Source organism: Mus pahari, chromosome 3 (assembly GCF_900095145.1).
Source record: "Mus pahari chromosome 3, PAHARI_EIJ_v1.1, whole genome shotgun sequence".
Taxonomy (NCBI): Eukaryota; Metazoa; Chordata; class Mammalia; order Rodentia; family Muridae; genus Mus; species Mus pahari.
Genome location: NC_034592.1, coordinates 60538879 through 60565434, shown reverse-complemented (window position 1 = coordinate 60565434; position 26556 = coordinate 60538879). Strand labels below are relative to the sequence as shown.

At 37.4% G+C, this 26556-nt stretch overlaps 1 protein-coding gene, 1 non-coding gene and 1 pseudogene across 4 annotated transcripts in view; 2 read left to right on the top strand and 1 right to left on the bottom strand.

Moving 5' to 3' along the window:
- The window catches only part of Lnpk (lunapark, ER junction formation factor), a 64524-nt gene extending 55240 nt beyond the window's left edge, over window positions 1-9284 (top strand). For 2 of the 3 annotated variants that reach the window (XM_021193499.2, XM_029536462.1), the window contains exons 12-13: window positions 312-482; window positions 7137-8135. In XM_021193499.2, coding sequence (XP_021049158.1) covers window positions 312-482; window positions 7137-7375 — 410 coding nt within the window. In that variant the 3' untranslated portion in view covers window positions 7376-8135. Of the gene's footprint in view, window positions 1-311; window positions 483-2117; window positions 2201-7136 lie in introns of all 3 variants that reach the window. The other variant, XM_021193501.2, reaches the window with a different exon arrangement.
- A 13801-nt stretch (window positions 9285-23085) lies between these two features.
- LOC115063715 lies at window positions 23086-23224 on the bottom strand. The gene has a single exon (XR_003843596.1). It is a non-coding gene; the product is annotated as a small nucleolar RNA SNORA48 (small nucleolar RNA).
- A 1217-nt stretch (window positions 23225-24441) lies between these two features.
- On the top strand, window positions 24442-24551 carry LOC115063775 (annotated as a pseudogene).
- The last annotated feature ends 2005 nt before the right edge of the window (window positions 24552-26556 follow it).

Genomic DNA, 26556 nt, shown 5'->3' with positions numbered 1-26556 from the left:
CCCCCCCCCCCAAAAAAAAAGAAATGTAAGTTCTGTCAATTACTTAATAATTATTTATATAATTTTGCTATTATACTACTATTTAACTTTTTATACCTTTTCTACTTTAAAATCAGTATTTACATTCTCATAGTAATTATGCAATATGCTTTAAAATTAATGTTGATTTGAATACCTATTTTATATAATAAGGTAACAAATTCATGTTAAAAATTTTTTAACTTGAGTCTGGCTATTTATAAAAGTAATCTTGTGAGTTGTCTGATAAATTTTTGAAGTTTGGTTGTTTTTTTTTTTAAATTTCTATACAGCTTTTCGATGTGCCTACTGTTTTTTCTTGAATCCTGCAAGAAAAACGAGACCTCAAGCTCCCCGGCTTCCAGAGTTTAGTTTTGAGAAGAGGCACGCAGTGGAAGGCTCAAGTTCAACTGGTCCCATGCTACTAGAAAGTGTGCCCTCAGCAGAAAGCCAGCTCATTGAAGGTATAAATATGTTAACTAAAGTGTTTGTTTCGATAATGCGTGTAGCCTAATGTAAGCACAGTATTTATTAAAGATGACAATGAATTCATGTATCAGATTCTTAAGCATGCACACGTGTCAGCTATTGCTATGATGGCTTCTTCTGTGGTTGCTATGATGTGTTTCCGTTTTCAAATGCAGATCATGTTATGATCTGCAGCGTTTAGCACCAGTTGGTTAAGCATTGCCATTGGAATGAACTCTTGTATAGTTTGAGAAGTGATGCTTTTCTGGAATAATTCAGGTGTATCTAACTCAAGCATTTTGAAACAATTGCTGTAAGGACAAAATATTTAGAATATGTGTGGGTAGAATATGTGTGTGTCTACCACTCCATTTGTGAGAAATGACCAGAAAGCAGGAAACTTAGGAGTTGCAAAGTCGTCTTTGCATGTTTTGGATAGCTTGGTTAATAATACTGTGCTTCATTTGGACAGTTTATTATTAGAAGCCCAGGTAACATTGCCTATGGTAAAGGAGTCACTTTGTTGTGTAGAAGTAAGATTTATCAGAACTTGTATTTTAGAATTCATTTTGCAACTCTATCTTAAGAATTCTTAAGGAATTTTTATGAAAAAATAGACAAGGTGAAGTAGAAAACTTCCAACTATTACTAATATTCACTCATTTTTTGTTACTCAGTTCTAAATTATGAAAATGGCTAAAATTATGAAGTAGGCCATAATATTTTGGTGCTATACCTAGTGTATAAAAACATACTGGAGGGCTGGAGAGATGGCTCAGCGGTTAAGAGCACTGACTGCTCATCCGAAGGTCCTGAGTTCAAATCCCAGCAAACACATGGTGGCTCACAAACATCTTTAGTGAAATCTGATGCCCTCTTCTGGAGTATCTGAAGACAGCTACAGTGTACTTACATATAATAAATAAATATTAAAAAAAAAAATTAAAAAAACATACTGGAAATTGACAAATTTAGTAGCAATTATTATTTGCATATGTTTGATTTATTTTCATAAAAGCATTTAAATTGCTTTAGCTGGATTATGTAAACAATAAATAGATATCACAAGGTTAGTATGAGATTCAAGTTTGTTTTTTTTTTTTAACTATGAAGAATGACCCTGAAATATGTGTGGAATTGGGCTTGGCTTTTGGCTTACTAACAAGTATCAATGTGAACGTGAATACAGACAGCTATGACTGAGCCTGTGTACTTCCAACGCTGAGTGAATGCTTCTTCATCTGGAAGTCTGCAGCATCAACTCCAAACAGTGTCAACCTTTCTCTTTTGCTTAAGTCATGCTCTGAGCTGCATGCTGACACATGCAAACCATCTGCCTTGGCATTGCGGCCTCTTGGAATTGAGAATAAAGGATTTTATACTGAAGATGCCTAGAGGAAAAACTGAAGTCCGTTCCATGAGTAACCTTGCTTATGAAGGCTAAAGTTAATGCTTAAAAACCAATAGTATTTTTGGTTTGATTTTTTTTTTTTTTTTTCAAAGAGGAAAAAAAAAGCCAACAAAATATAAATCTTGATAATGGGTCCTATTTTTTTATTTCTTCTACTAAGATCAAGATGGATAGTTAGCAAACAACATACAGCTATACCTTTCCTTCTTATCTAATCTAGGAGGAACAATACCTCAGATGTCTCATTTTCTATCTGAAATCTCCGGAGTGAAGTCTAACTGGCTCAAAGTCAACCCCAGTAAGGTAATGTTAATAGGTGAAGACAAACTTGAAGCAGGGTCTGATGACTCCACAGTACTGAAAGCTGAAACAGTGATTCTGTTTCATTAAAGACGTTTTTAAAGTAATTTTTTCATACTTCTCTTTGAATTCATCAGAGTGGCTGGCCATCTTTTTTCTTTTTGGTTCTTCAGAAGACAGAAACTTTTCTCCAAGTCTTCTATTACACTACGATACACTATCAGTCTAAAGCTGGATCCTATAGTAAATGATGCCAAGTGTTTCTGATGAGCAAAGGGAGCTGCATTTATTTTTACACTGGTGGTGCACCATATAGTTGAATTGAGCTATTAAATAAGGCAGTGTGTTTTCAGTCATCTATTTTGTGCTCATAGCCAGTGTAGCTGGGAGATTAAAATTTTGATCTCTAAACTCATCAGTGTTGTAGAAGATTGAGAACTGGACAGACAATTCTGCTTTCATTTTGTATCTTTAAATACATTGCAATAGCTTCTTGATAGCAGAAACTGTACAGGTTATGTTATTGGATTTACGAATTCTCTGAAAAGATAACTTCCTTCTGAAGTTTTCTTTCAACAGATATCAGCAAGCATTTATATAAACGATCTAGAACTAAGACTTTCTCTTTCCAGTCTATGCCACATGTCTTTGCAGTTAAGTTTGGTCTGAATTCTGATAGAAGAATTTGCATTCAGGATAAGGTTTTTAAATTTTCTGAATCACGTTTTAGAATAGCATGTGGAATCTTAACAAGTTTTCACCAGAGATTTAGAAGAAATTACTGTCAATCCTTGAATTTTTTTTAAATTCTAGAATTGTACATCCAGATACTTTGATAACAGATAACAAACACAAGAAACTAGGGAAATTAATTGCTTTCTTTCTAAAACTGTACTAGGTATGGCATACCAAAAGGACTGACTTTCTTTTAAATTCTTTATTTTCTTTTATGATTAAATGATAACATATAATAAAATATAAATACATAAAAATTAACTCTGCTAACTGACATTAAAAATGATTGATTGGTTTTTCTTCTTCCCCCTTAAAACTGGGGTCAGCAAGATGACCCAGTGAGTAAAAGTACTTGTCATGAGAGTTGGATAACCTGAGTATGAGTCCCTTAAGTCTACAGAAAGGCAGAGAGAGGCTCCACTTTTACAGTGTTGGCCTCTGGCTTTTACAGGCATGCTGTGACATGTGCACCTCCCCAACACTATTAATAATGATGATAAATAAAATGCTTTCCAAAATACTATGCTATTCCAATGAATAGCATTCTATTCATAGATGTAATCGGAGCAACGAGGTCTACATTCTTGCATAAGTGTAGTGATTTTTTTTTTTTTTTTGCTATGTTTGAAACAATATTGTTTCCATTTCTCAGTTGTGGTTGTTAAGAGCTCATGTAATTACTTTACTTAAAAATAGCTTATATCCACAGGATAATATGAAAATTCATGGTGTCTATTCAATATTGGCAGAAATTGTTAAGTAGGCTTCATCTAATATAAAATTTGTCTGGTAATCTGATATCTCTTTTTTCTTATATGCAAAATACTGTTACTATTAGGTTATATTGGATGAATAAGAACTCTGTTTTCAGTATTTATCTTATGCTTTGATAATGAAGATTTTATTGGCTCCTGTTTATATATCAGTCTCCTCACCAAAGCTTCAATCTTTATGTTGAACTTTCTGAATAGTATATTGTTGTAGTCCGTTTTAGATAAATATAATTTTATCTTTTTACTAATTTTTTAAACATTTTCGGATGATGGTTTAGTTTTAGGTTATTCATTGCTTTGCAATGAACCTTTTTGTTTTAATTTATTCTTCTCTCATGACCACAACCTCCCAGTTCCTCAGCACCTCACTTCTCCCCACACCCACTACTTCTCCTCCTCTGATTCCCTTTAGAAAAGAGCAGGCCTCACAATGATAATGATTGAGCATAACATAGCAAGTTGTAATAAGACTAGGTATATACATTCATATCAAGGCTGGATGAGGTAACCAACCCAGTAGGAGGAAAAGGTCTCATGAGCAGGCAAAAGAGTCAGAGACACCCTCACTTTCATTGTTAGGAGTCCAACAAGACCCCCAAGCTAAATAGCCATAGCATGTAAACAGAGGGTCTTGCACACAGACACATGCAAGCTCTGTGGTTACTGCTTCAGACTGTGTAAACTCCTGTGAGCCCTGCTTAGTTGATTCTGTGGGCCATGTTCTCCTGGTATTCTGGGCCCCTCTGGCTTTTACAATCCTTCCTCCCCATCTTCTGTAGGGTTACCCCAAGCCTTGCCTAATGTTTGGCTGTGGGTCTCTGAATCTGTTCCAATTAGATGCTGGAGGAAGCCTTTCTGATGACGATTGGGCTAGACACTGATTCTATAACAGAATATCATTAGGAATCATTTCATTGACATTTAATGAAGTCCTTTGTTTAATTGAATTGTTAACCAATGCTAAATAGCTAAATAGTACTCTGTGTTTTGAATTTTAGTGTGTATGTGTATATCCAGTTACCAATTGCTATTATTTGGTGGAAAAATACTGTTCTCTCAGTAATATTGGAGTGGAAGTTAGTGGATAGGAGTGGGTAATGAAACAGAGTGATGTATTGTTTTTGTTCTATCACGTTATTATTATTCTGTTTGTTGTTTGTTTGTTTTGTATTATAGAAGCTAAACCTGATTTGAATTATTTTTCTTGCATATATAATTAGGTCATTCAGGTTACTATTTTGAGTCTTAGTCTTTTGGTATCTTCTGGTCAAATACTAACAACTTTTAAAGTGTATTTTATATTTCCAAACTATTTTAAATTGAAATAAGTATCTTGGGGTAGTACATGGTTAATACATGGTCTTGTTAAAATCCTCTAATGTTTAGATGTGAAATTGTTACAGATCTGTTAATACTATGTACCTGATCATCTAGAACTTGTTTGTGTGGTTTCCTGTAAGCATAAAATCCTATGATTGTGTCATAGGCATGTCATGTGCCAGGGTGTGTGTGTGTGTGTGTGTGTGTGTGTATGTGTGTGTGTGTTGCTCTCATCAAGATTGCTTTTCTACAGATCAACCCAAGGGGGGGAAAGTCCTTATAAATAAATAGGCACATCAGTTATTTTCAAGCCCTAGTCATCGTTTCACTAAGTTTTTACTTTTCTATATATTTTCTGAAATATAATTTGAGTGTCATGTCTGAAACATAGGAAACTTATGTTTTCTAATAATTGAGATACACTGAGTTTCTTCAAATGTATGTATTGTAGATGTTTGAAATTTCTAGTAGTGTGGTTCCATTTTTTTTGTATTAGCTTTTTTATACAAACCTAGAATTTTAAAATTGTCCTTGACTTAGTAAAGTTTTGAAGTTAATAAAATTTAATGTAGTAAACTTTGAACCTTGACCCCTTGGCTATTGTGTCATTCTCTTAGAATTTGGTCAGTGCCTGTGTTCACTTAAACTTGGTGTTTGTGAGTTGTGACCTGTTATTAAGTTTTGTTTTGTTTTTCCCATTTTATACTACTTAATAAGGTTGGTTTCAGAAGGCTTTACTAAGCAAATTGCAAAGTTCTTGCCAAGTAAGTATTGCTTTAAGCCAGAAGAGTTGTGGAAAATCATGACTCTTAAAATTCCTGTAAATAAGTTCTATGAGACTTGTATTACAAATGGTTGGCAGTTCCTAAGTTTCCTGCAGAAGAACTTGTTGGCTTTTATAGCAGCAATGGTTTGTATATATTCACAGTTTCATTTGCCATTTCTCTTTTCCTCTCTGCCATGCTCATTTAACAAAACTTGAGTGACTTAATACTTTTCTTCTTTGGGTTTCAGTTGATTTCAAGTAGTGCAGCAATGGCATTTAGGTTCTGTATTATAACAAGGTGGGGGTTCCTATGCTCGTGTGTCACTGTATGATTTATGACCACTCCACACTGCTTTTTGTGATCAGCTATTTGGGTTGTCATACAGTAAGACATTATGTAGCTGCCCTTAACTGAAATCTCAGGCTTTTATTCTGTAAAAGAAGAAAGTAGTTGTAACTAATCCTGTAGACGGGGGTCCAGGATATCTGTGTAAGGAGATAGATACTACTTCTAAAATACTTGATAAGTTCTGACAAAAGCAGTATTCGTGTTTATTAAACTAGTATGCTAAAGCCATGGATTTCTAATACTTCTGTACTACTCTGTGCATGATGTGCATAGTTTCTTTGCAAAACTATTTAGTTTGTGAAATTTTGGCCATGTTACAGGCATTTAACTAGACTCTTTTCTTAAGCAGGCTGACCTTCCCCAGGATTTTCTTTGTTTTGTTTTGTTTGTATCAGTAACACTTATAGTTTATCCATAAAGAGCATTTATGAGGAAATTTTGCCCTTACTAAAAGCTCATGTGCTTTAATTATTTTTCTGCTAGCAAGAATATTAGATTTACTATGAAAAAATTACTTTAAAGCTAAATTTTTATCTTTGACTTGGAAATTAGGAGACTCAAAGCATCTCTGCTTTTATCACTCCCTTCTGTCTCATTGTTTAAAATATAAAGAATTAAAGAAAGTTTAATTAGTAAATTTGTTATTAAATTATTAAGTGATTTAATTTAAAACTCAAGTTTGTGACAAGTTCTCACAGATCAATGCACTTAAGAGCATTTCATTCTGATGAGGCCTTGAGTTTTAGACTTGTGCTTATAGATATATCTTTAGAAGCATATTGTGTATGAAATTATTAAAGTATGAGTTTATTTCGTTCAGTTATTCAGTTATACTAATTCTCTAAGTGCTGTGCAATAGAGTGAATATTTAAAAGGTAATGTTAGACCATTCTGTCGTTTCTTAGTATGTTTGTATGTTTATCTTTGGCTTCTCTTATTTAGCAGTTTTGACATTTAGATATCCCTGAAGTCTTATATGTCTTTTTCTCTTTTCAGACTCTTTAGAAGAACAAGATGTTCTTGATAATAGTACTGAGCAGAGAGATGACAAAATACCAGTTACAGAGCAGACAAGCCAAGTGATTGAAAAAACATCTGGTCCAGAGGAGCCAGAAGAGAACCAAGAAGAGATTGAGAACAAGGAAACCTCAACAAATGAAGCCAAGTCACCTGCTCTCAGAGCCGATTCTGTTTCTAATCTTGAACCAAGTGAAGAATCTTTGGTGACAAAGTAGTAAATGCTTCCATGTGCCTTCAACTGGATATTTGTAGTCTTGTTGATGTTAGTTACTGCTTTTTTTGTGGTACTCAAGAAAAATTTGCCTTCTAGATATATGCTTAATATTATTCATATTCAATTGCCCAGCAAGTTCAGTGTATCCAAGTTCTACTACTAGGTATTGACAGTAAAAGCACGAGGTATCAGTTAATATGCAGAGGCATAGCTGTTAGATACTTTGTGCATTCTAAAGTTAAAAAACATTTTTGTTTTTTACATGTATAACTTGTAAATAATACCCATTTTGACATAGGAACAAATTTAGCTAGGAATAATTTCTTCCATAGTGTTTAAGGGTTGAAACATAATTAAGATTTTGAATACTTCATCATTAAATTTTAACTTTGGAGATATTTGCCAGTGGGAAGGAAATATCTGTTTAGGTGTTTACACCAAGTAATGCTGAAAGCTATAACCTTAATTACATACACATTGGTACGAATTCTCAATAAGAATGCAACTAAACAGTCAAGTGCAGTATTTCTTTTGATGTCTTTTATTTTACAACTGGGCCAAAGGCACATGATGTATATAGTTAATGTTTACATATTAATAGGAAATACATCTGCACTTGACTGTACTTGAATTCTTGGTATTATTTATATTTGTAATATAATGATGATATATAAATGGTTTTTTTGTGTGTGTGTTTGTGTGTGTGTGTGTTTTGTTAAGGAAAATAAAGATGACCTGGCAGCGTTTTTTTCTTTGTTAAATATCTAGACTTCCTCACATACTGTCTTGATGGATGACTTGGCTATCTGAAAAAAAATCTTGGTAGGGAGAACTTACTGTATGATAAGTGTATAGCAAATTATGGTGTTTTTCTTTTCATTTAGATTTTCATAATCAGTGACATAAGAGGTTTAGTGTTTCTAATCAGAAGTTAAATTTTTCTGATTTTGAAACATTATGATATAGGTAGTTTTTAACTTTGAGAGACAAATAAATGCATTTTATAAAGATAAGGCAGTTAAATTTAATGAAACTAACTAGACTGAGTATGTATACCAAGCATCAGGTGGGAAGATTTTTGATGTAGACTAGTTATTCTTAAACACAATATGATAATTTGTTCTAGTTTCCTTTTATGTGTCTTATGTTGAAACAACTGAAGTGAATTTACATCATAGGGGAGACATGTTACGATAGTGTTTCTGGCTAATCCTTTAGCTATCAAATGTTTAAATATACTTATTATCATTTAAAAGTTTATGATTAATACCTCATCTGACATATAAAAGAACCCAGTTTGTTAATATTCTGAGGCATTTTAGTGTAGTGCCTGTATTTCAAGCATGTGGAACTGGACTTGAATATCAGCTTTGCAATCATGGGCATTTCACCTAACCTCTCTACATTTATTTAATCTGTAAAATAAAAAGAATATGTTTTCCATAGGTACTGAGAAGTTAAAAATAATTTATGTAATATGTCTAGCTTTCTTGCTAGATAATTAATAGCTATTAGGTTACATGGTAGAATTTATTGGTATTATTGAAACCCTTGTGAAATATGGAAGGATCATAGATCCTTTCTTTGGTAGATAATGAAATTAAAGAAAACTATGAACACTCAATTTATTTGCTTTGAACAGAAATTTTCTGCATTAATGTCATATGTACGTGTCAATGATAGATTAAAGAAATGGAGAACTGAAACTAGAATATAATCTTTTTATAAAAAGATGTGTTTATTTTTATTTTATGAGTATAAATGTTTGACTTGCATAAATGTCTGTGTCCAACCTGTCTTGACAGGTATCTGTAGAGGCAGATACCTGGGTCATTTGAAATGATAGTTACAGATGGCTGTGAGCTATCTGTGGGTGCTAGGGATCAAACTTGCCTCAGTCACTACGCCATTTCTCCAGCTTCATATAACCTTTTTTTTGTTGTAAATTTTACAAGGGGTCTGTGTGTATGTGTGTGTGTGTGTGTGTGTGTGTGTGTGTGTGTGTGTGTGTGTGTGTGTTAGTAGCACCATATTAAGTCTTGTTAAAAACGTCTGATGTGCACTGCTCAAAAATGAGTACCTCAGAAAAATGGGATCTAATGATGAAACCAAGAAGATATTATAAAAACATCCCCCGAAAGGAATATAAAGGGGGAGCTAGAGAGGTGTCTCAGTGTTAAGAATGAGAACTGCTCTTACAGAATGCCAGAGTGCTTTTCAGCTCCCAGCTTGGGTGGCTTGCTCCCTCCTGTAGCTCTAAATCCAGCAGATCTGATGGCTTCTCCCTAGCCTCCTAGGACACTAGCCTAATGTGCGCTCTCTTCCCCACAGATGCACATAATTAAAAATAAAAATCCAAATCTTAAAGGGAGCTTAGTAAAATTAACACAACAGATGGGTAATTGTTGGTGTATTTTAAAACAAAATATTATTCTGATATAGTAGACAATGTCTGAAGCGAATGAGACGCCACATTTCTGATTATTAAGATGAGTATAAATGAGGGAGAACTTCTCTGTTCACAAATGCTCAGCATGTCATTGTTTAACATCCCTCTCACTGTGTCCTCAGTGTGGCCTGAAGACAGGGCTTAGCTCCTCTCTCTGTCTTTCCTACCCACATATTTCTACTGTAGCTGTAGGACTCTCGCTCAGTTCTGTGGCTATGCTCTGCCCGTGTCAGCTTCATTTTTCTCTGGCAGAGATAGCCTCCTCTTCTCCCTGTCTGAAGCTAACCCTGTATAGTCCTGTATCAGGCCACTTTGTCTTTGCCCTGAATTCTTACTGCAGGGTAATTTGTTTTCCCATCAACTGTCTTCACAATTTGCTTTTCTTCTGTCTATATGTGGAGTGCCTGCTCATTTATCAGGGACTACTCAGTACTTACTTATCTCATGCTCTTGCTTGGCAGATTGACGTGGCTGAATGTTCTTTTTCTGAGACACCTTTATCCTTTAGGTTCTGGATGTGCACTGCCGTTACCTTCCCTGGCTTTTTGTTTTCAGTGTCCTTTTAAGACTTCCTCTGCCATCTTTAAATGTTGATGCTCTCTGGCTTCCAGTTATTATCAGTTCTTATTCTGTGCATTCATTCTCTGGGAGCTCTCCTCAAGCCCAGGGACTTAATAATTACTGTCTATGAATATCAGATCTTAGCGTGGTCTGTGTCTTTGGCTTCATAGCTACGTAGCATGGTCTGTTTCTTTGGCTTTGTAGCTATGTATTTAAATACCCACCTACTGTCATGGCATAGTGAAGTCAGTATTTCTTAAAAAATACAAAACAAAACAAGATAAAATAAAAAAACTACCCTACTTATTCAAACTTGTGTGTCATTTCACCAAATAGTATCAGTATTCAAGCCAGAATTTAAAATATATTCCCTCTTTCCCTCTGTCTTCAAAGTGTTCATTCCCAAATTTTCTCCCCATATCCCCAGTAGAATGTTGCAATATAGCCCAGCTTGGCTTGGCTTTGTGACTTGAGGCCTCAGATTCCTAGGTGCTGGAATCATTCTATGAGCTGCTGTGCCTTGCTTCCCTCTAAACATTTTACACTTATTTTTCCATTTCTTTTGAATTATATCAATGATAAATCTGCATTGTTTCACCAAACAACATGCTGCCTGCTGTAGGTTTATGTGCTTACACACAATTTTGTTTTGGGGGTGGGGAACGGTCCTGTGGAAATTTTGTATCTTAAGTATGGGAAAGAAACAGGATGTAGGGAGGATACGCAGCTTTCATAGAGGTCTCTATTGGCATGTGGAACATCTGAGATCTCACTGTAAGCAGATCACTTGTGATGTCGTTGGCATTGAAGCCACAGCCTCATACTAAGCCCTGCTCTGCTGCTGAACTGTTTCTTCAGCTCCCAAAGCCTTACTGTTAATCATCATTGTGTTAATCATCATCATTCTAATTCCTGCCTCTGTCACCTCAGGGTATGAAAGCTCCCTTTTAAACGCTTGTCTTCTTTTTTTTTTTTTTTTTCCCCGAGACAGGGTTTCTCTGTATAGCCCTGGCTGTCCTGGAACTCACTCTGTAGACCAGGCTGGCCTCGTACTCAGAGATCCGCCTGCCTCTGCCTCCTGAGTGTGTTCGATCATGCTGCTTCCTTATCCATTCTGTGCAGTGGGTCCTCAGACCTTTGTGGCTGTCTTCAGTCTTTCTGTGTTTGAAAGAGGACATCTGAATTACTGTATTGACTGATGGAGTCCGGTGCAGTTGTCTTCCCAGTTGGCCCTCACATCAATTTTTTGCATTGCAACTACTGTCGCTGTTGTCTCCCCTCCTCTGCCTCTGTTCTTTCAGTATACATAGGTTATTTTCAGTGCTGCATGTATGCAAAGTTTCTCCTAGTTGCCTATATTTCTCAAGTTCTTCCTCCTGAAATACCTCGTTTATGTAGATACCGAAGGAGCTCAATATATAGCTGCTGAATTGGAGTAGCACAGCTTGGAACCCAAGGTTGGAAATGTTATTATTTATTAATATACTATGAGTTTTTCACCATGTACTCATTGTACATATACATCTTCACGGTAGAATCAAGTCTGTAGCTGAATGTGTTACTTTGTGTGTGTGTGTGTGTGTGTGTGTGTGTGTGTGTGTATTTGTGTTTTTGTGTATAGGGAGAGAGTTAGATGGGTGGGGGGAGGAGAGATTGCTTTTAATTATGTAATGATTGTCATTAGATAATATATGCTGAGTTCCAGAATGTTAAATGATTGTCAGTTTTAGGTCAGGGATACTAGGCATCTAAGCCAAGTCAGATTTAATGAAGAACTATTTATATTGTACCACGAATTTTCACTGTTTCAATATTAATAAGTTTATGATTTCTTTAACAGGTTTATTTCTGTTTCTAACTGACAGTACCTACTTTAATTACCATATACCGTGTTAGCTTTTTGTAGGTGTCATTTGAAGGGTAGACTGAGGAGAACAGCTGTTTTGAGTGGTTGTGGGCAATGGAACTGCTCTAGGAAGTTAGCAGAAAAAAATGTTTCTACATGGTATAAAAACTGTAGAAGACATTAGATACAGTTCCGGGTAATGATGAATCAATGTAGAAATGGTTATGAATTGAAACCTTTTATAATTTGACTTATTTCAAGTTTATTAAATTTCTAAGTGTTTTAATACTACTGGCCATCAGATAAAAATATTCTGAAGTTAGACTAACAATTATAAATATTTCGGAAAAGTTGTGTCTTTGAAACAATGAAAACTAACATAAGTGCAGCATTAAAACCTTATTGAATTGCATCAATCCTTAAGCAATTAATTTGTCTCAGCTTATTTAAACAAATTGTCATTTTCTACTTTTTTAAAAAACTACTACCTTTAACCTTCTTTCAGGCCAAGAGATGGCCCAGCAGGTAAAGGTACCTGTTGCCAAGTCTTAAGACCTAAGTTTGATTTCTGAGGTCCACATGGTGGAAGAAGAGAACCAACTCCCTCAGGTTGTCCTCTGACCTCTGTGTGCCTGCTGTGGCACATGTGCGCCCCCCCCCCATGAAATCAATGTAAAAACAAAATGCTGTTTAAAATTGCTGAAGTTGAGCTGAGAAAATTGTTGAGTAAGCACGAGGGACTGAGTTTGGGTCTGCAGCACCTGTGTAAAAGCATGGCATGGTTGGTTGCCTGCTGCTGTCACCCTATTACTAAGGGGTGGTGACAGGTAGATCCAGGAGCATGCTGGCCATCCCTGCCTTTTTCCCTTGGCATCAAAACTGGTAAATGTTGGAAGTGCTCTGAGAAGATTAAAAAATGTTCTTAAAAATTTCCCTCAGACCAGAATTCTGTGAAAAGAGGCCCAGTTTTTAGCTACTCGAGGCTTTTACCAGATCCCTGGCGCTTGCTTTAGGAAAACTGAGAAAATTTTGTTTTCATGGAAATAAATTTCTTAGTCTGCTTTGCCGTGTGTTGCAGGCAGGATTGGTGCACACAATGCTGTCTGTTGGTCAGGCTTGTACTCTAGGTACAATCACACTCTTAGGGTTCTTCCAGTGACTTCAGAGAGACAAGTGTCACATGGAGAAGGAATTCATTTCCTAAAGCTGGTTTACAGAGCTGCAAATAGGATTTAAATATGATGACTAAGATTGCTCTCTTTACTACCTGTGCACACTCTTGGTAGCTTATGGAGTTAGGCTAAAGCCCTTCAGTTTCTCATGGTTGGATGGTATCTCACATGTCATTTGTTGCTTAGTAGGTCTGCTTCTCAATTCTCATGGAATACTGAACACAGACTATGTTTCTTAGTTATTATATCCCTCTGGATCTCAAACCAAAGTAAACCAGTACTTGGCACAGACATATTACATAAATAATCACGAAGCTGGATTCTTGTTACTAAGTGGTGGATTTGGCTTTGCTAACACACGAGGATGGTGTGCTGTTTCTGAAGCTCCTGTGAATGATGGATTTGAGGGAACAGTAATTGAGGGCTAGAGTATATTGTTTTTGTTCTCTTGGTGCCTGACACAGAAGAGCTTCAATAACATGAGTGAACTAAGCTGGAGATGACCTAAACACATGTGATGAGGTGGGAGAGTCAGCAATGCTCAGACGAGCCTGATACTTGGGTTGGGTTTAAGAATTCAACAATCCTTTTCCTGCTTCTTATGATATATGTAAAGATATCCCTATAAGAGTATACACACTACACTACACTACACACACACAGAGTTTCATTGTATTTCTTGCTGACCTTGAATTGCTGTGTAGACCACACTGGCCTTAAACTCACAGAGTTCAGCCTGCATGAGAGCACTGACTCTGTACTGGTCTTCACTTACCTGCTTCTAACCCATCTGATCTATGACTGATGTTTGCTTAGAGCTTACTTACATTTCTACTTTTTAAATCTGGGTCTAGTGGGGCCTAGGTACACACATACTTTTATGCAAGATAATCTAAGACTATTTCCTTTTTCAATATATAGGTTAGCATATAGACTTTAAAGTTGGGTTCTTGCCTCAATACAAAAAAGAGCAAACGGAAACATTCAGTGTGTATTTTATGAACTATAAGCTGTTTCCAAAACTGAAACTGGCTGTTCATGTTTTACTGTCTATTAGCAAAAATTCCAAAGGCTTTGATCACCTAATAAAGGAAAGCATCTTTTAAAGAGTTGCAATGGTTTGCTTTATAAAAACAATCTTTCAAAAGAAATCAAATATACTTGGAATAAACTTATTCTTAACTATGTGTTCACATAGCTACAGTGTATGCAGTGTATGGATTTTCAGAATAGAATACTTCGAATCCTGTAATTAAATATAAGCTGGAATAAAAACAATATTCTTGAGACCTATTTTGGTTGAATATTGTGTATGGGTTCTTGCTGTTCCTTTTCAGCACATTTTCCTTTTGGCTTTTGAAGACTTGAATTCCCTTTGATTGTTCATGAAACCTTTCTCCCCTTAAGTATAGTAATCTCCTGTAGTACTGCTTATTTCAGATCAGCAGCCAGGCAGGATGGCTCACTGGGTAAAACCACTTGCTGCCAAGCCTGACTACTTGAGTTCAGCTCCAAGGACTCACATGGTTGAAGGAAAGAACTGACTTTAGAACATTGACCTCTGACTTCCACACATGGACTTCATATGTGTGCTCCCACCCCAAATAAATAATATAATAATAAACCATATCTGGACAGTGAAATTAGACTACTGAAAGCCAGAATTTTCTTTCTACTGTTCTCCCCTCCTGCTGGCCACTGATGGAGAGAACAGAAGCTGTTTAGGTTTCAGTAGGTTGATAAAACCAATTTGTCTACCCAACAACCACTAGCTTTGACTCCAATACGCCACATGACTTACTAAATGGAATGTCAGCAGGATTGTAGTGTGTGTGGCGTTGGAAGAGGAACAGGAGATGTGATGACTTGTCTTCTGATCAGGAAGCTCAGTTTCAGGCTGCTGGCTTCCCCGCAAGTAGTGAGAGGTATGGCAGCTGCCACTTTAGTCTTCAACAGTCTGTTCCCCAGGCATGCAGACTGTTTGTGCACTGTGGGGTTTTATAAGCTTTAAAGAGTGATTTATGTCCTTAATTTTGCCTTATTGCCCACCAAGTACTGCCCTCTATCAGAGGGCCTGGACTATTTAATTTTTTAGATCTTTGTCTTCATTAGTATAGCAATTTTTGCTTGTAATCATTATACTAGACCTCATTGATAAGATACTGTGAGATTCATGGTGTTGACATCTAACCTTGCCCCTGACCTCTTGGCCCTTCTGCTCCCAAAACATGGATTCATATTTTTTATTTTTGAAAAGCCAGGTAAAACTCCATCTCTTTTTTACACATATTGTGGGCAGTTTAAAGGTTGGTCAGAATCAAATATTGTGCTTTCAAATTTGATAATGTATGAGTGCAGAAGGTTGACCTTTGTTTCATAGTCATACATCAACCTGACATGAGCAGTAGATGCAGCAATTACCTTTAGTATATGGAATAGTGCTTTAGTTTCCATCTTCTGTGCAATTATTGCAAAAAAGAAAATTTTAAAATGCATTTAAGTTCCAGTTGTGAAATTTGTGAAGTTTAGTGTTTTTGGAAATAGTTGTAATTTATACAACAAGCAGTTCATAATTTATTTCCAGCACAAGCTTGATCTCCAATAAGATCCACTTGTTCACTAATAAAGATGACTAATTATTGCTCTGATATCAGATTAATATAAAGCTATTTTGTGTTTTAGAAATAAATTTTAAGACACAGCTCAAAGAAGTTTTACCAATTTTTTAAAAATTACATATGCCTGTAATCGACTGAAAGAATATTTAGTGATAATAAAGACCCATTTGTGGTAATATAATGCTGCATACAGGTTCTGCTGTCTGTAGGACTTTTGTCCTAGCCTGTGTATTTAGTCATTCATTTTCCCTTTAATGGATGCTACCTATGAGCCATGCATGGGTGACAGGAAAGAGACTGAAACCCTGGTCTCAGGAGCTCATGGTGCCTGTGTTTTGTCTAATAGTTCAACCATAGGTTCTGAGGTGAAAACAGTAACTTCACTTAAGTGGTTAAGAGAAATTTAAATGTATTGGACAGACAGGAGACCAAGTCGGCAGTTTGATTCCATGCTGTGCATTAGAATGATGTGAGGAAGTTAATGACTTCCCAGATGGTTCTTTCATTGAGAGACACTGTGGAGAGTGAGAGGGTCTCCTTTAGTACTCACATATCAGACTTAAAATGCCAGGCCAGCATGCCCAGAATGGTAAAGTTCTTGCTGTGTTGCCATCCTGTCATAATTGCTCCATGACTCTGCCACTTTACCAGTTCTCTGTAACTCCCCCTTCCTTCTGGGATTCAAGGAGTCCAGAAGCCTCTGGAAATGCAGTTTTGTATGTGTGCACACATTGTTCCGGGACCAGAAGACAGATCTCATTTAATTTCCTAAGAAGAGCAGGAGTCAAAAGAGGGAGGCCATGGTGCCAGGAAGAATGCAGATTGCTCGGCATCATAGTGTGTTTAGACCTATGTAAAACTGGATGGATTTTCCTTCACACAGTAGAGAGTTCTAGTCCTCATGGATGAAGCCACTCTGCTAGGCACAAAAGAATCTATGTTTTTACTAAGTGGAAAATTAATGTAAAAGTGTGTTCTGTGTGCTTTTGGAGTCATGATGGCTTTATTGGTGATTACTTTTGAATGGAAGAACACCTTAAAATGTGTCACTTAAGTTCTGAAAATTAGAATCCTCTGAGGAAGGAGAGTACATATGGTTGTGAATATTACATTTCTACTCCTTCCATTCCATTTTACTCTTTAGTTTCCAGTTCTTCCCCTCCTAGGAATCTTCTGCTTCTGTAATGACATCGTAAAATTAATTTTATCTTATCCATGTATTTTTCTGTCTAGCTTTTGCCTTTCAGTTCTGGAGGTTCAACCCAGGGCCTAGTGTAAGCGCTGTACCACTGAGCCTCGTCCCCAGCACGGAAACTTTCTGCAAAGCTATTTGACAGCTTTCTATCTTTTTTGACACATTGTTTTCTCCTTTTTAGTTTTTAATCCACTCAGTTTGTATACTTTACACATCATATAATAACAGCTATATATGTAGCTATATTCTTAAAGCAAAACAGGGTCTGAGCAAGCTATTCCCAATGTGGGAGCAGAATTGGCTTCTGGTAGCTCTTTTTCACAGGAAGCTGTTGTTATCACATTCTAGACTCCATCACAGTCCACTTGCTGTTGTCTGGGGGCCCTGTAGACACCTGCCAACAGCGAGAGACAGCAGCCCTTCATCTTACTTCTTACAGACACGGAGCAGCTGCCAATGGTGAGGACTTTCCTCGTCTCATATAGGCAGCTCAGGGCATGATTGCAAGGACGCCTAGTCTCAGTTCTTCTTACCCCAGTTTTCCCTCCTTAATTTCTTCTGCATTTTTTTTTTAGTTTGAAGTATTTATTATAGTGAAAAAATACACCAGAATGTGTAGAATGAAAGGAGAGAGTAACACCTTTAAAAATAGTTTTTAAAATTTAAAATGATGTGAGGAATGCTGGTTCAGTATTAAGAGAAAAATGGATACAGTGTTACACAGTACTTATGGTCTGATCTTACATATGATTGTGTGTGTGTGTGTGTGTGTGTGTGTGTGTGTGTGTTTGATGTTGCACATGTAAAGAACTTGAAAGAAATATAACTATGTTTTGACTGATTCTATTTCAGCTGTAGGATATGCATTTTCCCCATTTTCTAAATTTACTATCAAAATTAACTGCTAATTTTATTTTATTTACATTTACTATTTTAAAATAAATTAAAAACTAGAACAATGGCCTATAGCAAATCACTGTTACAGAAAGATCAGAAGATCTCAGTTAATACTCTTGAGTTTCAAATTCAGAACATTCTTATATGAGTAAATCTTTCGGGAAAGAGTTGACTTAAATTCAGCTCTAAAAGTGGAAGAAACTCAGTCTGGGAAGAAGAATTTATGTGAGCAATAAAATCTAGGGACCTTTGTTACCTAGGAAATAGGAGGGCTAAATGCTTTATGAACGGTAAAGGGTTAAGAATTAGGAAGCCCAGATCACTTCTAGGAGCTTAAAGCACTCTCCATTTGTCTGACACCATGAAGGTCCTCTCCCCACATTTGCATATTTCCTCTGCCATCCATTATGTGCACATATATAGACATGCACAGCTCATTAATTCTTCTAATTCAGAGAAATGAATCAAAGCCTTTGTCTCCTGATAAGTACTTATTTTTTTTTACATTCAATATGATGCCATAATCTTTGATTTCTTAAATATTTCTTTGGACGTCTCACAACTGAGCTCTATGGAGACTTTCTTAAGTGTGTGCAAGTCATTTTCTACAGCTGTCTTTGGATATAAATTTAGAAGTGATTCTGCTATTGCATGTAGTAATGCATGCGAGTCTAGTTTGGTCTAGAATTTTCAGGCAACAAAGAACAGTTACTGCAAAATATAATTCAAGCTTCACAAGTTGAGAATTTATGAGAATTTGTAATAGATTTGAAAATTAATTTCACTATTTAGGAGATTAACATGCAGATAGATTATATATAGTATACATGAGATTTTGTAGGGCTATTACTTTGGAGTTACTTGTTTTAAATGTCTAACCATGTATAACAGTCTAATTGGAGGCACTATGTGTTTCCTATGGTGTGGAACTGTTATTGATTGAGTGCTTAATATTTATCCAGCCTGTTGTAAGACCTCTTATATTCATCCAGCCTGTTGTAAGACCTCTTATATTCATCTTAGAAAGATTCTTTGGAATAATTTTTATCTCCATCTTGTAGATAAAGAAACTGATGTTAAGTATCTCATGTGAGGTCCCTCAGTAAGTGGCAGAGGCAAGATCTGAACTTAGGTATCTGTTGTGTATTTCATGTCTCCTCTGCTCTTAACCATTTGATAAGGTTAGATTTTTACTAACATTTTCCTTTATCTAATGTACTTTAAAATGATTAAATATAATAATGATTTATAATAATGTGTTATTCAGTGTTCAAAGAAGTAAAGAATATACCAAAGAATTTGTTGGTCAGGATTTCTGAAGCTCTGTTGCAGGTATTATTAAGAAACTTAAGAGTGTTTTACTGCCTACTGACTTCTCTACTTAATAGTAAGAAGCGCTATATTCTTTCTGCTTGCAGCTTTCCCTATAAAGCCTAGAATGGAATTAGTTTGTAACAACACAAAAGATGGTTGAAGTTGCTCTGTACATAAATGCATAAATTGCACTTCTATTCTTGATGTTGAATGAGTTTCTAAAACCTTTACATTCTTTGATTCTGTGTCATTTAATAAATTGTCTTTCAGTTAAGCATGATGTTGTATGCCTGTAATCCCAGGATTTGGGAGGCTGGGGTAGGAGGATAGCAAGTTCCAGGCCAGCCTGTATTTCAGACAGGACAGTTCCAAGGCTAGAATGGATTACAGAGTAGAAAACTATCTGAAAAACCAACCAAGCGACCACCAACAGACTGATCAACTAACCAGCCAACCAACTAACCAACCAAATGACTAATCACCAACAGAACACCTTTTCAATAAGATGTTCCCTGAAAGCCTAAAAAGAATTAAGCATTTATTATCTCAGTCCACACTATTGATTTTGTTGTTGTTTTTTCTTTCTTTCTTTCTTTCTTTCTTTCTTTCTTTCTTTCTTTCTTTCTTTCTTTCTTTCTTTCTTTCTTTCTTTTTTTCCTTTTTTTTTTGGTATGAGTTTTTTGTTTGCTTGATTTTTTGTTTTTACAAAAAAATGCAGACTTCTATACTGTCTGGAAGTTCCCTGGGAACCAGTGTTCCTTAGGTAGCTTCAGCTATTTAGCAGTGTGTAGCAAAACATGGTTCTCCACAGTTGAGGTGAATTTTATTTTTTCAGAAATACACTGTCCCCCAATATCAATATTCACCTACATCGAGATTTTAAACTTTTTGCCAGAATGGTAAAAATTGTAGTTTTAGATTTTTTTGTGCCTCTGGGTCTTTGCTCTGGCACAGTAGAAGCTGGGGAGAGAAGGGTATGGATGGCTGCTACCCATAGCTCCCAACCCCAGAGCTTTGCCTAGAGAACAGGTGATAGCAAGTTGCCTTCTTGGTGTAATCTGTGGATCTATAAAGTCTGGGTGCCTGGCCTCACACCTTATTTTCTCATGTGTCATGTGTCATCTATAGGTTACTAGACTCTGCTCACCCAGAACTTTCATCTGCAGTACTTGGTATGTTCTGTTGAATTGGGGGCAGGGATCAACCTTTCCTGTAGTTGATTATGCACTTACATGTGTTTTTCATAATCCCTGTTTAAATGTAATCCTTGTACTGTGGTAGTTGCAAAGAGCATACTTTGTACAAATACGTATTTGCTAGATTATTGCCAGATGTTTGATAGATGGGTATGAGATTCTAGCTCTGCCAAGATCTTCAGCAGAGTAAGGAGGGGTGAATAGCCCTTTTCCAACCACATCTGCTGACACCCCCAGGAGCAGTCTTAGGATCTGACTATCAGTCTTTGCAGGGAATGGCATCACTTCCAAAAGTCAGGGGACTCTTTTTTTTTTTTTTCTTTTAAACTTACTTTAATTTTATGCTGTGCTTCATAGAATTACTAGATTCCATATACATTATTTTTCAAACATCTGACTCAATTTTTTTCCTGAGAGAATTGTATCTATCTTTCATAGCTTGAGGGTAACTATAACATGAGAATTGAAAGCTAAAATTCCACATGCTTAAAAACGCCTTCCAGTAAACCTATATTGAAAACTTTCTTGTATTTTGTCTCAATGATTTATACTATTAAAAAGATGCAGCACACGTTATAGCTCAGTGTGAAAAGCTCTTGCCAGCGTGTGTAGGGCCCTGGGTTCTGTCCCAAATACCACGGAAGGGAATGAACAAAAGCAACATTTGTACTTTAACTTTTCACTTTCAGACGATTCTAATTCCTTTCAGATCTCAGTTCTTGAGTTTTGATTTAAAACAATCATTTTGTCTTTGTTTAAAGGTATTTATTCATCTTTTTTAAAACTCTGTAGAGCTAGAGAGATGGCTCACCTATTAACAGTGCTTGATGTTCTTGCAGAAATAATAATAATAAAAAACCTTACTCCAGCTTCTTTCTGCTCTCTCCCCCCTTCCTAACCTACCAACTCTGTGTACTTTTTATGAAAGTAGAAGCAAATCAATTTCTATGATGGTGTGACTTACATTAGTCTATGGGTATAATGGCGAGTAGGAGTTGGTTTGATGCTATGTGCACTTAGTAGAATAATAGCAGTATATTCTTCCCCAGAACCTATGACCTGTCTAACTGCAGATTATTGACTTGACAATGGTACCCATTGTCTTGGTGAGTAGAACTTCACTAGTGTGCTTGTTTTGCCAGGGCAGACATTATTTTAGCTTTCCACACATTTCACTTGCAAATGTTCATTGCAATGAGTCATTGGTCTGGTTCAAGATTTCTGGCTTCTATGACAGCATCAATGTTGGATACTCATCGAGACTTCTAGTTACCCTGTTGTTGCTCTGGCGTGAGAGAGGTTCTGTAGCTTTGAATCAGTATGACTGGCCCTTTCGTTGGTCCCAACCTGTTCACAGATGATATAGATTTGTGAGTGGGCCAATTCAGAGCCCTGGATCTGAGCTGGTCAGCCTGCCTGCTCTCCCTTCTCCGCATCACCGTGGTGAGCTCTTCAGCGCTGCTCTGGCTAGGCTACGCAATACAGCCATCAGGAAGAGACAGGGTCATCTCTCCTGCTCTTATGCCCTCAGGGCCAGTTCAACTGCGCCTGTGCCTCGTGCTGCAGCTCCACTGTGCTGCCCAGGCAAGGTTTCTGAACTACTGCAGTCTGCAAGTGGCAGGGCGGCTCTCCCTTGTTCTGTCCTCCAAGCTGGTTCACTGGCTCCCTCTTGCTTCCTACTGTGCTATTCAGCTTTGCAGCTGGTGAGGGGCAGGGCTAGCTCTCCCAAGCTCATGGCCCCATTGGCAGCCTTCCTGACTGCTGGAGGAGGGGGGGGGGCGGCATAATCTCTGCGCCTGTGCCACCTCACAGCAGATGAGTGGCAGGGTCAGCTCTCCCACTCTTACTTCGGGGCCAGCTTACTCACACCTCTGCCATGAGGACCAGCTCCAGTGTGCTGCCTGAGGAACACAGGGCCTGCTTTCCAAGTGTTGCTGCTGGTGAGAGATGTATCCACGGAGAGGCAAGACCAGTTATGTACAGCCCCTGAACATTCACGTGGTCCCTGATGGCTGCCCTAACAAGGGATATCCCATGTTCTCTAGTGGTGATATGAACCAAAGACATCAACACCGACCCCTGCTGCTGTGCTGCCTTGGACTCAGACGTGACCTTTAGTGGCAGCTTGGGCTGTGATCTCACCATGGCCCCATGTGGCAGGAATGGCCATTCACAACAGGCTACTCTTCTCCACCCTTGAGTCTCCAGTTCCTTCTCTCTTCATAAATGCTCACGATGCTTCACTTCTGTCTCTCCCATCTCATCATCACCTACTTGCACGTTGTGATGGCTCCCACTGCAAGCTGGTCACACACTGGTGGGCCCCTGGGTGGCATCCTCCATCTGTGTGTGGCGGCAAGTGGGTGTCTGTGGCCTGTCTGTGCTGGCATTGGAGGGCAGGTCTTGTCTGTCTTCCTCCTCCTGTGCTGTGCTGCCTAGATTTGATTTGATTTGATTTTTTTTTTATGAATCCTAGGCATAAGGCAGCGTTGGCCACCAAGCCAGGCATCAAGCTAGGATGAACAAAGGACTGCCACCTCTGCCCTTGTCAGATGTGAGAATAACACTACCAACAAAGTGTGTCTCTGCCCATTGCCAGGCGGGTGGATTTTATTTTTCTTAACTGCTGAATAATAGTGCACGGTGTAAATATACCACATTTTGTTAATCATTCACTATCTGATGGACACCAAGCTGTTTGCATTTCCTGGCTATTGTGGCTAGAACAACATTGTACATGGATCAACAAGTATCAATCACTATATTAGAATATAGAGTCTTTTGGGGAATATGCCCAAGAGTGGGATAGCTGGATCATGTGGCAGATCTAGTTTAGTTTCTTTGGAACTCTCTATACTGAATTCCATAGTGGCTGCACCAGTTTGCATTCCCATCAACCACAAATAAATGTCCCTCTGCCTCTCATCTGTATCAGCATTTCTTTTTTTAAAATCTTATCTATCCAAACGGGTGATATCAAAGTAGTTTTAATTTGCATTTTGCTGATGACTTGGGATGTTGAACATTAAAGAAAACTTTTTTCAGCCATTTGTGTTTCACCTTTTGATAACTCTCTGCTTAGTTCCATGCCACTTTTTTTTAAAAACTGTGTTGTTTCTTGATTTTAATTTTTTGAGTTTGTATATTCTAGATATTCTGTCAGAGATAAAGATTTTTTTCCCCATTCTGTAAGCTTCCTCTTCACTTGAGTGATGGTGTCCTTCGCTGTACAAAGCATTTTAGTTTTATGAGGTCCTCTTTATTGATTGTTGGCCTTTTAAATGTTTTATTTATGTATGTGGGTGTTTTGACTGCATGCAAGTCTGTGTAACGTGTGCATGCTTGGCGCCTAGTGCTGGCAGAGGCTAGAAGAAGGTGTTGAATGCCCTAGAACTGAGGCTATAGATTGTTATGAGCTATCATGTGGGTGCTGGGAATGAAACCCAAGTTCTCCAGGAGGGCAGTCAGTGCTCTTAACCACGGAGCCATCTTTCCAGGCCTTAAACTGTTGGTCTTAGTTCGTACGCCATTGACGTCCTGACAGTCTTTTTCTGTGCCAGGAAATTCAAACATATTCTTTACTTTCCCCTTTGCTAGATTCGGGTATTGGGTCTTGTTGTTGAGGTCCTTGGTCCATTTGGAGTTCAGTTTTGTGAAGTGTGAGAGGTAAGGACCAAGTTCTATTCTTCCTTTTGTAGCTACTCAATTTGACCAGCACCATACTTGGAGATCACTAGAAACATGCTTTTTAGGTTAGTGTGGCACCATCAAGCACACTGATTACAGTAATGAGAATCTAAGATTAAGACATACAAAAGAATATTTACATGGCAGGGCAGACACCATAATCACGAAGGTGGTTTACCCAGGCCAAAGCTTTGACTGTATAACTTATAGTAGTAGGGAGGTTTCATTCACACACTGCCCTGGGGGCTTGGGGGGCTGTACAGAAGTCCGGGGATATGGAGGAGCACACCTATAGTCTCATTATCTAAGACTGAATTAAGGTGGTTTTGCATTTGTTTGAGGCCAATATGGCTTCATTGTGCCAGCCTTGGCTATAGGGTGAGAACTTTTTTCAATAAAAAGAGAATAAAATAGGACAAAAGGTGAGAAAGTCGGACTTTTGAGGGAAAGCTTTATTGCAGTTTTTTTTATTGCAGTTTTTAATTAAAATAATTCTATATTTCTTTAAAATATGTTTAGATAATATCTTCAAATGGTATGGCTCATGGTACATGATTCAAATGGTACATAGACTCAAAGAAGTACCTGAGGCCCTCCCCCATTTCTCTTCAACTACCAACAGTCTCAGCCGCCAATCAATGATGGTAGACTAAATTTATTGTCAAAATGCTGGGTTATCCCTTGTTTACTTCTAGAATTTCAGATCTTTCTCCGATCTTGTTATTTTTCCACTGTGGTAATAATAGAAGTTGAAATTGAGGTAGTCAATGTTACAATGTTTGGTAAACAGCCGGGTGGAGGGGTAAGAATAATTACTGACCAGAAGGAAATTTACAGTCCAAATGGATGTAGCTGCATGCATTTCATTAGCACACATAATTGATAGCAATGCTAATGCATTAAAATGATTATTCTTTAATGCCCAGCTTGCATCATTAGCACACGTGTATTTCATTAACATACATAAGCAAGAACATTTATACATGTGGTAGCAAATGAGCTTTTAAAAGTCATTTTGTAGTTAGTGGGTGTTTGCAAGGCCCATCCACTAGTGTATGTAAATGTAAATACCTCTGTATGCTATGGTGACATCTTTAAGTAATTGGAAGTTCAGTATAGAAGTTGTGTCCAGCCTTAAGACCAATCTCAGCTAAAAGGTTATACCTTTTAATAGCTGAATAGGCTGCCCCCTCAGACATACCTGAGAGCAGAGAATTTATTATTTAACGTACAATCTCATTGGGTATGCAAGGTAAATAACCTCATTAAGAATGGACTCTGAAGGAGATACAGTGCTATTCAAATAGGGCAAAAAGGGGCCAAGAAGGTAGAACAAAGGCAGTTATGGAAGTCAACCACTGCTTTTATTCTGTGTGGAATAACATAGATGATCAGGGCTGCTACTTAAAATCGAGAAGAGGCCTGGAAGAGAGCCTTTTTTTTTTCTTCTTCAAAGCAATGAATTAGAATGTAGACTGTCCATGCATTAATTGAATAATTTCAAAAAGGTAGAAAGGTTGACTCTCACAAATGTATCCTTAAAGGGCTGTAAATGAAGACATTCTCTTGGGCATATGTTTCTCCAAATTGTGGTCATCCCCTAATAGATAGCTTGATTACCAGTTTCATGTTTCTCATGCCTTGTCTTATGCTAGAATTTCTTTCTTTTTTTTTTAAATTTAATTTAAAATTGAAAGTAGAGTTATTTTCATACACTATATTCTGATCATGATTTCCCCCCTCATTTCCTCTCCACCTCTTTGCCCTGCCATCTCCCCCTCCTCTCCTCCCCACCTCTTTGCCCTGCCATTTCCCCCTCATCTCCTCCCCACCTCTTTACCCTGTCATTTCCCCCTCCTCTCCTCCCCACCTCTTTATCCTGACATTTCCCCCTCCTCTCCTCCCCACCTCTTTACCCTGCCATTTCCCCCTCATCTCCTCCCCACCTCTTTACCCTGCCAACCTCGTGCTTCCATTTCCTTTCTCTTATGAAAACAAACAGGCAAATAAAAAAGACAAGCAAACCAGGATAAAATGAAAATAACAAACTAAAGAAAGAAAGAAAATATGAGAAATACAGAAGATGGAAAGATCTCCCATGCTCATGGATTGGCAGGATTAACATAGTCAAAATGGCCATCCTGCCAAATGCAATCTACAGATTCAATGCAATCCCCATCAAAATTCCAACCCAATTCTTCACAGAGTTAGAAAGGGCGATTTGCAAATTCATCTGGAATAATAAAA